This window comes from Rhinoraja longicauda, unplaced genomic scaffold, assembly GCF_053455715.1.
Source record: "Rhinoraja longicauda isolate Sanriku21f unplaced genomic scaffold, sRhiLon1.1 Scf000049, whole genome shotgun sequence".
NCBI classification, from domain to species: domain Eukaryota; kingdom Metazoa; phylum Chordata; class Chondrichthyes; order Rajiformes; family Arhynchobatidae; genus Rhinoraja; species Rhinoraja longicauda.
Window position 1 is genome coordinate 92,699 of NW_027601267.1, and position 11,321 is coordinate 104,019.

At 46.2% G+C, this 11,321-nt stretch overlaps 1 protein-coding gene across 1 annotated transcript in view; it reads right to left on the reverse strand.

Moving 5' to 3' along the window:
- The window catches only part of LOC144612505 (NACHT, LRR and PYD domains-containing protein 3-like), a 28,479-nt gene extending 17,511 nt beyond the window's left edge, over nt 1-10,968 (reverse strand). The window contains 3 exon segments of the mRNA XM_078432089.1: nt 2,073-2,357; nt 6,643-6,735; nt 10,880-10,968. Coding sequence (XP_078288215.1) covers nt 2,073-2,357; nt 6,643-6,703 — 346 coding nt within the window. The 5' untranslated portion in view covers nt 6,704-6,735; nt 10,880-10,968.
- Nucleotides 10,969-11,321: the final 353 nt, after the last annotated feature.

Here is an 11,321-nt window from a genome sequence, read left to right on the forward strand (position 1 = left end):
GAAAGTTTGTTTTTCAGACTGCAGGCCTGTGACTGGTAGTGTTCCCCAGGGATCGTTGCTGGTCCCATTGCTGTTTGTGGTTTATCTCAAAGATTTGGATGAGTACACAAGACATGATTAATACGATAGTTATCAAGTGTTGCAATGGGGCCTTCATCCGTTGGGCTGAGGAATGTTGAATGGAGTTTAATACAGATAAGTACATGGTGTTGCATTTTGGGAAGTCAAAGCAGGACAGGACCTCGGTGAAGGACAGGGTTCATCGATCAGAATATTGAGTATAGAAGTTGGGACGTTATGTAACAGGTGTACAAGACTTGGGCGAGGTCACATTTACAGTAACGTAGGCAGTGCAGCGTAGGTTCACGAGATTGATCCCTGGGACTGACATATGAGGAAAGATTGAAAAGACCAGGCTTGTATTCACTGGAGCTTAGAAGGATGAGAGGGGATCTTATAGAAACATAAAATTATAAAAGCACTGGACAAACGAGATGCAGGAAAGATATTCCCAATGTTGGGCGAATCCAGAACCAAGGGCCACATTCTTGGAATAAAGGGGATTCCATTTAAAACTGAGGTGAGAAGGAACTTTTTCACCCAGAGTATTGTGAATTTGTAGAATTGTCTGCCACTGAAGGCAGTGGAAGTCAAATCAATGGATGGATTTAAGAGAGAGTTAGATAGAACTCTTGGGGCTAGTGAAATCGAGGGATATCGGGAGAAGGCAGGCACGGGTTATTGATTGGGGGCGATCAGCCATGATCACAATGAATGGCAGTGCTGTCTCGTAGGGCCGAATAGCCTCCTCCTGCTCCGGTTTTCTATGTTTTATATGTTTTCTATGTTTATGCGTTCAGTTCTGGACATCCTGTTATAGGAAAGATGTTACCAAACTGGAAATGGTGCGAAGAAGCTTTAAGAGCATGTTGCCAGTACTCGAGGGCCTGAATGACATGGAGAGGTTGAGCATGCGAGGACTTTATTCTTTGGAGCGCAGGAGGACGAGGGATGATCTTATTGAGGTGGATAAGTTCGTGAGGGGAGTGGATAGTGTCTTAGACGCACAGCAGGGGAATGAAGAACCAGAGAAAATAGATTTAAGGTTAGTGGATAAAGATTTCATAGGAATCTGGGGAGAATGTTTTCACAGATCATGGGGACATATGGGACAAGCTACCGGAGGGGGTAGTTCGGGCAGTTGCTTCCACAACATTTAAAATATATTTGCACAGGTTTAGAAGGGTACGGACCAAATACAGGCAGGTGGGACCAGTACAGATGGGGCAACATGGGCCGAAGAACCTGTTTCGTTGCTGCACGAGTCCATGATTTTATGATTTGGATTAATGTAGCCAAACCTGGAGATGATACATAGAACATAGAATAGTGCAGCACGGGAACTGGCCCTTAGATCCCCCATATCTGCACTAACAATATCATGACAATTTGAACTAATCCCATCTACTTGCTCATGGACTGGATCCTTCTGTTCCCTGACTGTGTCAGTCATGCGTCAGTCTAAACAGCGTTTCCACCAGGTCCTCAGGAACGGACCGAAGGCTGCGTAAAAAACTTGTCCAGCATGCCCCCTTTGAACATTCCTCTCCCCAGTAAGAGTCATCCCCACCCTGGGAACAAGACTGACAATATCTATGCCCCTTTTATCCTATACTCCTATTAGGCCTCCATTCAGCCTTCATTACTCAGAGAAAACAATCCAATCTTTGTCTGCCTTCATTCAGATCATATTTGCAACTGATGTGTATTCTAGTGGAGCTTTTGACAGCTTTCCTCATGATCCACAATTCTGCAAATAGTTTTGAATGTTTTTGAACTTACTAACTCGACCACCTACGTTTTTGTCCAAATCATAGAGATGATCAGAAGTTGCAGAGGTTCCAGAACTGATCCTCGCAGAAAACGGTAGCGTCATTAACCAAGTCAGTATAACACTGCTCCACCACCATTCCTCTCTCCTGTTTCCCCTCGCCCTAACTCCTTAGTTTTCTTTTTCTCTCCCTGCAGTCTTCACCATTCTGCAGCATTCCCTCCCCACCCATGTCACTCACCTGCTCCTTGGATGAGACTCGATGATTCCTTGCTTGATATTTCTCGGTCATGATGGATTTCGCCACTTGGGTCAGTTCCAGGGCTGTGAACCATGTCTCCTATTCCTCTCCCTCTGGGCTGACATTCCTCCCTTTCCTCTTCGGCGGGTTCACATTCCATTGAGGTTCTGCTCTCCATCCGACTTTGCTTTTCTGTCGTTATTCCTGTGTTCTGACCATCTTTCTTTGAAGAGGTGCCTGGCCAAATTCTTTTGAGGAACTTGCCAGCTTGAGTTAATTTCCCACCTGAAAAAAAACATTAAGTGTAGGTTGCAGAGCATTTTCAAATCGAGACGCACAGGTTCGGAATAACTGGTAGCAATTTGAGCTGGCTTTCTGGGGCAAGTGGAAGTGAATGATCGTCTTAGAAATAGAGCAAGAAAACAGGCCCTTAGGCCCAACCTAACCAAAATGCTCCATCTATGCTAGTCCCAACAGTACGTTTGACCATAATCTCTCTAAACCACTCTGTCCAAATGTCTTTTGAGGAAAAGATTTAATAGGAATCTGAGGGGTGCCTTTTTCACACAGAGGGTGGCGGGTGGCGGGTGTCTAGAACAAGCTTCCAGAGGAGGTAGTTGGAGCAGGGACTATCCCAACTTTTAACAAACACTTGGACAGGTTCATGGATAGGACAGGTTTGGAGGGATATGGGCCAAACGCAGGCAGGTGGGATTGGTGCAGCTGGGACATGTTGGCCGGTGTGGGCAAGTTGGGCAGAAGGGCCTGTTTACACTCTGTATCACTCTATAACTCTCTGACATGTTATTATTCTGCCCGCTTCAATTTATTACCACGGACAGCTTGTTCCATATGCCCACCAATCTGTGAGAAGATGTTAACCCTCAGGTTCCTATTAAATGGTTCCCCTCCCATCAAAGGCGCACTCCCTTTGGATCCTTCAACTCTGAGGAAAAATACCTGTGCGTACACCCTTTCTATTTCCCCCCATTATTTCATACATCTCTATTAAATCAGCCTTCAATCTCAATATGTCATCATACTTAATTTCACATGTCCCTGGGTACAGCGAAATGCATTGTTTTGCACATAACCCGGTAATATCACACAGTAGAACTCGCCTCGGCAGTACACAAGAGTCGCCGCGTTAATCAAACAGATCTAACTGCTGCTCGCAGCGGCGAACCAGGCCGGCCGCTGCACGTGGCCGCAGACGCCACCCCACCCCATCCCCCCGCCCCCCTTTTTTCTCGCCGTCCCCGATGGTTCCCCTTTTATAACCGGCGATCTACCCTTGGTCCCTCTATCCGGTGGACCTCTGCCCGGTCCCACATTTCTTCTGGGCTACCTCATCACCTTCCCCCCACCCCGCCGAGTCCCTCCTCTCCTGTCGTCCTGCAATCTGGAATGGGCAAACATTCACTCCTGAACTTTTCAACTGAGCTGGGAGGACAACATGTTTTGGACAGACCCAAGAGCACCACACTCGAGATGAACAAATAATAATGGCTCCTGCACACCAAAGAATAAAGTTCTAGCCTGCCCAACCTCTTTCTATAGCTCATGTCCTCGGGTACCCGGTACATCCTCGTAAATCTTATTTGCACAACCTTCCATCTTAATGCTATCTTTTCTGAAATATGGTGACTATACTGAACAGAATACAAGTGCGCCCCATGTCTTGTACAACTGTAACATATGTTCCAGCTTCTATGTTGAAGCAGGGACTATACCAACTTTCAAGAAAGACTTAGACAGGTACATGGATAGGACAGGTTTGGAGGGATATGGCCAAACACGGGCAGGTGGGATTGGTGCAGCTGGGACATGTTAGCAGGTGTAGGCAAGTTGGGCAGAGGGGCCTGCTTCCACTCTGTGTCACTCTATAACTCTCTGACATGTGGTTCCCAGTCTTGAGCTATCAGATTTTTCTTTGCAACACTTCTCAAACAGAAGCACAGCATTATCTACCCTCAAATGTTCCGCACTTCACCGACGGTTAACGACGATTCACATATCTCAGCCAGGGCTCCTGCAATTTATTCTCGAACTTTCAATAACGGCCTTAGATACATCTAATCACAGACTCCAGAGATTTACGTATCTTCATACGGTTAACGACATCCAGCACCACCTCGACTGTAATACAACTGCACTCAAGACTTCAAGCCTTCCTCCTTGGTAAAGACAGAGGAGGAATTATAATTGAAGACCTTTCCCATCTCCTGCAGCTCTACACACAGGTGATCACTGAGGATATCCTTTCACTCTCCAGTTACCCCTTTTCCTTTAATATACTTGGAAAATATATTTGCCTTCTCCTTAATTATAAGAGCCACCTTGTGCACACATTTTTGCCCTACTGATTTTGTTCTTAAGTATGCTAAAGTATCCAAGTATTCCTGATTTTCGCCTTTCAGTTATCTCTCACACTTCTACCAGGAAAGCATTGATCCGAGCAGCCTATACCTAACCCATGTCTCCTTTTCCCTAACCAGAGCCTCAATTTCTCTCATCATCAAGGGTTCCTTACTTGTCCTTCACTGGCAATATGCATATCTTGAAATCTCACTATCACAATTTAAAGACTTCCCCTTTCAGATGCCCCTTTGCCCACATACAACTTACTCCAATCACTGTTCCTATCTCATACTGTCACCACCCAATGTAGAATTTCATATTGAAGGCCAGAACTGTTCTTTTACACAGGGTTTCAAAGCTAATTGAATTGTTGTGATTGGTCACAAAGTGCTCGTCCACTGACAGCTCAGTTTGAACTGTCTGAATACTACTTTGGATTGCGTCTCCCAGCCAATCAGTTTAAACCCTCCTTTGCAGAACTTTCAAAACTGGCCACACGGATGGATGTTAGTCTCCTTCCAGTTCAAGTTCCTCGTCTACAGGTCACCTCTGTCTCCGAAAAGATCCAAATTATTCAAATATCTGACTATCCGACCCTTGCACCAACTCCTCAGTCGTGCATTCATTTTAACTGGACGTGCATGAATGTCACGTACTGAAGTACTGTGAAAAGCTTGGTTTTGCATGTAATCCAAAAGGATCAGATATACCACACACAGATATAATAGGTTGAAAGTCAAGAACAGACGGAGCAAAGGTTAAGATACAGAGTGCAGAATGTAGTTTGCAGCATTGTAGCACATCAGTCCCTTACACAAAGTCCAATGTCCTTGATGCGGTATGCGTAAATAGTTAAAAAAGTAAATTCGGAGAACAGGAATACATCCCTGGCATCTAAAGAAGGGTCTCGACCCGAAAGGTCACCCATTCCTTCTATCCAGAGATGCTGCCTGACCCGCTGCTTTACTCCAGCATTTTGTGTTTACCCTAGCTTCTGCGAGGTTCGTTCACAAATTTGATAAGAGCGTAGAAGCCCTCGAATCAGGTGCTATGTTATGTCCAGATATCCAATATAAAATTTGGATGATTGTTACTTTCGAGATAATCTGATAATTTTGTTCCAAGTATTAGCGATTTTAGCCTTTCTGCCAAAATTTACATTTCTACCCCCGCAACTGGATTTGAACCAGTATTTGTGTAGGCGGAGACATTACATTTCCTATTTAATCATGATACGGGCAAGTTGACGCATGATGGAGGGATAAATAAAACCAGGATATTCATCATGAATGACAGGGCCTATAGACCGCTGAGAAACACCCGTACAAATTCATAGATCCCTAAAGTCAGCAGTGCACAAAAAGACAACATTTAGCATTCTTGTCATCAGCTGCAGCATCGAATGCAACTGCAGGGAGGCCTTGTTACAAATTTACATGGAGTTGATTAAGCCTTAATTTGGAGGAGTGTGTGCAATTCTGATCTCCATACTGTGGGAAGGATGCCTTTGCACTGGAGAAGCTACAGAGGAGATCCATCAGGATATTGCTTGGAAATGAATATTTCAAATATCAACTGAGACTGGAGTGATTTAAGTGGTCTTCCTTGAAGCTGGGGCAGACAAGCAGTGATCTGATAGATTTTCAGAATACTACGAGAAGCAACGTTGATGGAAAAATAGTTTTCTCCATAGTAGAGGTGGTTAACACTAGGGGTCATCGATTTAATGCGTGGACCATGAGGTTTACAGGATGATCTTTCAGGAAGAATCTTTCAGTAGTGATGGCTGCAGCTAGGACACACAGCCTGAGGTGGTGAGGTGGTGGCTGGTACTCTGTCACAACATTGTAGGAGCATCTGGGTGTCCATTCCAAATGCAAATGAATCGCAGGTGATAGACTACTAGTGCTCAGTAATGGGATTAATGCAGAGAAATTGTCAGGTGTCAGATAGGTCAAAGGCTAATTTCTGCTCAGAATCTGATTCTGGACTCTGATATTATAACGTTTGCGGCTAATCAAATAATTTGTTTCTAAAAAGAGTGCTAATATATCAGACAATTCCTGCATCCGCCCACCTGTAACGGTGATATCCCTGGAGATGTCAACTCTCTGTGTTCACCCCCATCCCTAGTCCCACTTCCATATCTTACAACAGGTGTCCACGCACTGTCAGGGCAACATATACATTTCACAGAAGGCTCACAAACCTTTTTGTTTTGTTGATGTAGAGGTCACTGAATCACCTCCACAGTCACCACTTTCAGCCATGATGTCGTCAGGCGTTCGCAAACTCTGTAGCTCTGAAATAAACAATATTAACAGAACCATCAGGTGACAATTAAATGTGAAGAAAGACATTGCCTTGTGAACCAACAAACAGCATTACAGTGCAGCGGAGGTGTGGAAAACACCCCATCCAAACAAGTTATACCCCTGCAAATTAACAAAACATAAAAGTAGGATTAGTCCACCGAGCTATTCATGTCTGCCCTGACATCCAAAGATCCCTGATCTATCCAAGGCAGCAATTCATCATTTGTGCCAGATCCCTGAAGCTTTCAAACCCCTGATCACCGTATCACTATTCCAGACCAAACACGGTCAATCCCCAACATACACACCTCACCTGTTTGGAGGCTTCAACTCACAGAGAAAGAGGAAAAATACCCACTAATGGGGAATTACTGTCCACTCTGCTGGCCCTATTCTTACCACAAGGTGAGAAGGAACTTTTTCATCCAGAGATTTGTGAATTTGTGGAATTCTCTGCCAGAGGGCAGTAGAGGCCAAATCACTGGATGAATTTAAGAGAGAGTAAGATCGAGCTGAATCGGGTTACTGATTGTGGATGATCAGCCATGATCACAATGAATAGCGGTGTTGGCTTGAAGGGGCAAATGGCCTCCTCCTGCACCTATTTTCTATGTTTCTAACCTTGCCATCCAGGATAAAGGCTTCTACACCACCATGTTAGCTATTGCCAAATCCCCACTGGCTGGAACGGGAAATAAAACATTTCATGGGCCAACTACAAACGTCCCAACTCTACTGGAAACTGTAGTCCCCACTGCTCCCATGGCATATTCCAGCGCCATCCCTGGAGTGTCCATTCCAGAATAGAAGGATTATATCACATGCCTAGACTCTGCTCTGTCTCCATGATGTCAGGTATCTGTCTGCAATAACCACCACCAGTCCCACTTCACAAGAGAATCATCCGTCTTATCTCTACACGACGAAACCCGCCCAAAGGTTCACAGGACAGCATTACTGGGAGGGAGCTGGAGACGTCAGGCACGATGAGGGTGAACTGGGTTCATGCCTACAGTGCCTTCAGGGTAGGTGGAGGCGCCCTGCGGAACACAAAGATGGTTAAGGACAGGGAGGTCTGTTCACAGGAACTGCACCAACACATCAAGCTCGTGGGCAGACTGGATTTCGACTTTGAAAATGGCACGACTGTGGTTGGACTCATCTCAGAAGGAGATGAGACAGCCTATAGGGATGAAATCCAAAGGCTGGCAGCATGGTGTTCAGTGAACAATCTGGTCCTGAACTCCTCCAAAACAAAGGAACTTATAATTGACTTTAGAAAAACCAGTGTAGATTACGACCCACTCTACATCAATGGGGTCTGTGTGGAAAGGGTACCAGCTTTCAGGTTCCTGGGTACGCACATCGCAGAGGATCTTACCTGGTCTACCAACACCATCACCACAGTAAAGAAGGCACAGCAGAGACTCCACTTCCTGAGGATCCTCAGGAAAACCAACCTGCAGGAGAAGCTCATGATGTCCTTCTATCGCTGCTCCATCGAGAGTGTGCTGGCATACTGTATAACCACATGGTATGCCAGCTGCTCAGAAAAGGACAGGAAGGCCCTCCAGAGGGTCATCACGACGGCCCAGAAGATCATCGGCTGCTCACTGCCCTCCCTGGAGCACCTGTTCAGCCTACGCTGCCTCAGTAGAGCAGGCAAAATAATAAAAGATCCATCCCACCCCGGCCACCGTCTGTTTGTTCATCTGCCCTCTGGTCGACGTTTCAGGTCGATCAAATCCCGAACAAACAGACTTAAGAACAGTTTTTACCCCAGGGCCATACGAGAACTGAACACTACCTTTGCACTAGGCAACACCGTTAAAAAATCTTGTACTTAATATAATTGTATTTAATTGTATTTATGTATTTATTTGTTTTTGCATTTATTGCATATATGTTTGTACGCACCGTCAGAATTGGCTATTTTTTAATTTTGTTGTACTCATTGCAATGACAATAAATGAATATTATTATTATTATTATTATGTGTAATATGTGCTAAAACAATTTCACTCTGCAGTTGCACATTGAATTACCGAACATCTGTTCCTCTCAGCACACAGCTCTCCAATTGATTCATCCTCAACAAACAGAGATTATCCTTTGCTATCTTGCAGACATTCTCTATTATCATAGCTGAAAGATACAACTCTGCATTTAATGGCACTACGTCTGGTCCTGAACTATCCCAGCTGTGGACAGGTGATCTCTCCCTCCCTTTAAACAATCTCCAGCAATCTAAGTCAAACATATTTGGTTATCATATCATATCATATCATATATATACAGCCGGAAACAGGCCTTTTCGGCCCTCCAAGTCCGTGCCGCCCAGCGATCCCCGTACATTAACACTATCCTACACCCACTAGGGACAATTTTTACATTTGCCCAGCCAATTAACCTATATACCTGTACGTCTTTGGAGTGTGGGAGGAAACCGAAGATCTCGGAGAAAACCCACGCAGGTCACGGGGAGAACGTACAAACTTACAACGTACAACGTTATCTTAACGTTGTGCGTGATCTGGCCAAGTACAAATGACTGCCATTTTTCCGACAATGTAATAAAGACAATGTGTATTTACATTATTGATTAAAACAGTGAATGCAGAAAACAGTGGAAGTGCAATGGTGGATGATCCACTATCAGAACTGGGACTGTATTCAAATGCTGCTCAAACTGCTGAGTGTTTCCAGCATGTTGGCATTTTCTCTTTTTCCTTCAGATCTTCTGGAATAGCGATTTTTTAAAACTTCCATGCCCAAAAAACTGGTTGCAAAAGTCACACGTTACCTTACAGTGGTCAACAGATTTGTGTCATTTTCATACTTCCACTCACAAACCCAAAACTCATTTGAATAATGAAATGAGAACTGACATGTACAAAATGCATTCCATGTTGCAAATCTGAAATCCTCACAGTATCCTTTGCTCTTTCTCTCATTCTGCTGCACCTTGTCGAGGCAGTGAAGAAAGCCAATGGAATGTTGGCCTTCATAACAAGAGGAGTTGAGTATAGGAGCAAAGAGATCCTTCTACAGTTGTACCGGGCCCTAGTGAGACCGCACCTGGAGTACTGTGTGCAGTTTTGGTCTCCAAATTTGAGGAAGGATATTCTTGCTATTGAGGGCGTGCAGCGTAGGTTCACTAGGTTAATTCCCGGAATGGCAGGACTGTCGTATGTTGAAAGGCTGGAGCAATTAGGCTTGTATACACTGGAATTTAGAAGGATGAGGGGGGATCTTATTGAAACATATAAGATAATTAGGGGATTGGACACATTAGAGGCAGGAAACATGTTCCCAATGTTGGGGGAGTCCAGAACAAGGGGCCACAGTTTAAAAATAAGGGGTCGGCCATTTAGAACGGAGATGAGGAAGAACTTTTTCAGTCAGAGAGTGGTGAAGGTGTGGAATTGTCTGCCTCAGAGGGCAGTGGAGGCCAGTTCGTTGGATGCTTTCAAGAGAGAGCTGGATAGAGCTCTTAAGGATAGCGGAGTGAGGGGGTATGGGGAGAAGGCAGGAATGGGTTACTGATTGAGAATGATCAGCCATGATCGCATTGAATGGCGGTGCGTACAGGCTCGAAGGGCTGAATGGCCTCCTCCTGCACCTATTGTCTATTGTCCTCGGATCACTCAGTCTCAGCTGTGACCAAACGGCGATAACAATGTGCCACTCTCCTCACACAAAGGCTCAGAAAGGCCTTTACTCCGGCAACTGAGGAAGTGTTATCAGTAAAAATAACGGAACCCGGAAATAACAAGCTGATGGTTTCATTGTGAAACAGTGCCCTGAACATGCAGCCATTTTGTGAACCAAACTGGGCCATCTGCTTCCACAGCACCAGACCGCTCAGCGCCCTCAACACATCAACTGTTAGCTCCAACTTCACTCAACTCTGTGTGATTGTTGTGCAGCACCTGCACCAACACGTCCCATAACAACGCGCAGCTGGTGCTGGACATGACTTTCCTGCTTCAAACTCTCACCGGGACACATTTAGTCACAACAATCAATGCAAAGTCCTCACAACAACAAATCAAACTCAATGGGGAGATATACCCACAGTCTCTCCCCAAGATTAGACCCGTCCACTGGGGGCCGGCGGCAAATACTCACCGATGGGAAGCGGCTGTCCCCGCCCGCCCGGACAGCGGGGTCCCTCTCCCCGCCCGCCCTGGATCCACGGAGCCGCAATGCGCCTGCGCGCGGGACTGTCCGGGGGCGGTGCCCGCGGGGACACTCCCCCCCTCGGCCTCCACCATTGGCTAAGGCAGTTGGCGGACACCGCCGACAACCAATGGGAGCAGAGGGGCGGGCGCGGCCTGCGCTGACGGTTGGAGGGTCAGGTGACCGGCGGCGGCGCGCGGGCGAACGGCCGTTAAACCGTCTCCGCGCGAGCCGCGCATGCGTGACGCGCACCGGGCGGTGACGAACCTGCCCGGTGATTGACAGCGGCACCGCCCTGAAGCTCCAGCGCCCTGAAACCCGGCTCAGCTCAGCCGCGCCCCCGCGCCGCATCCCGGCCCCGCCCCCAAAACCATCTCTCTCTACTCCCCCC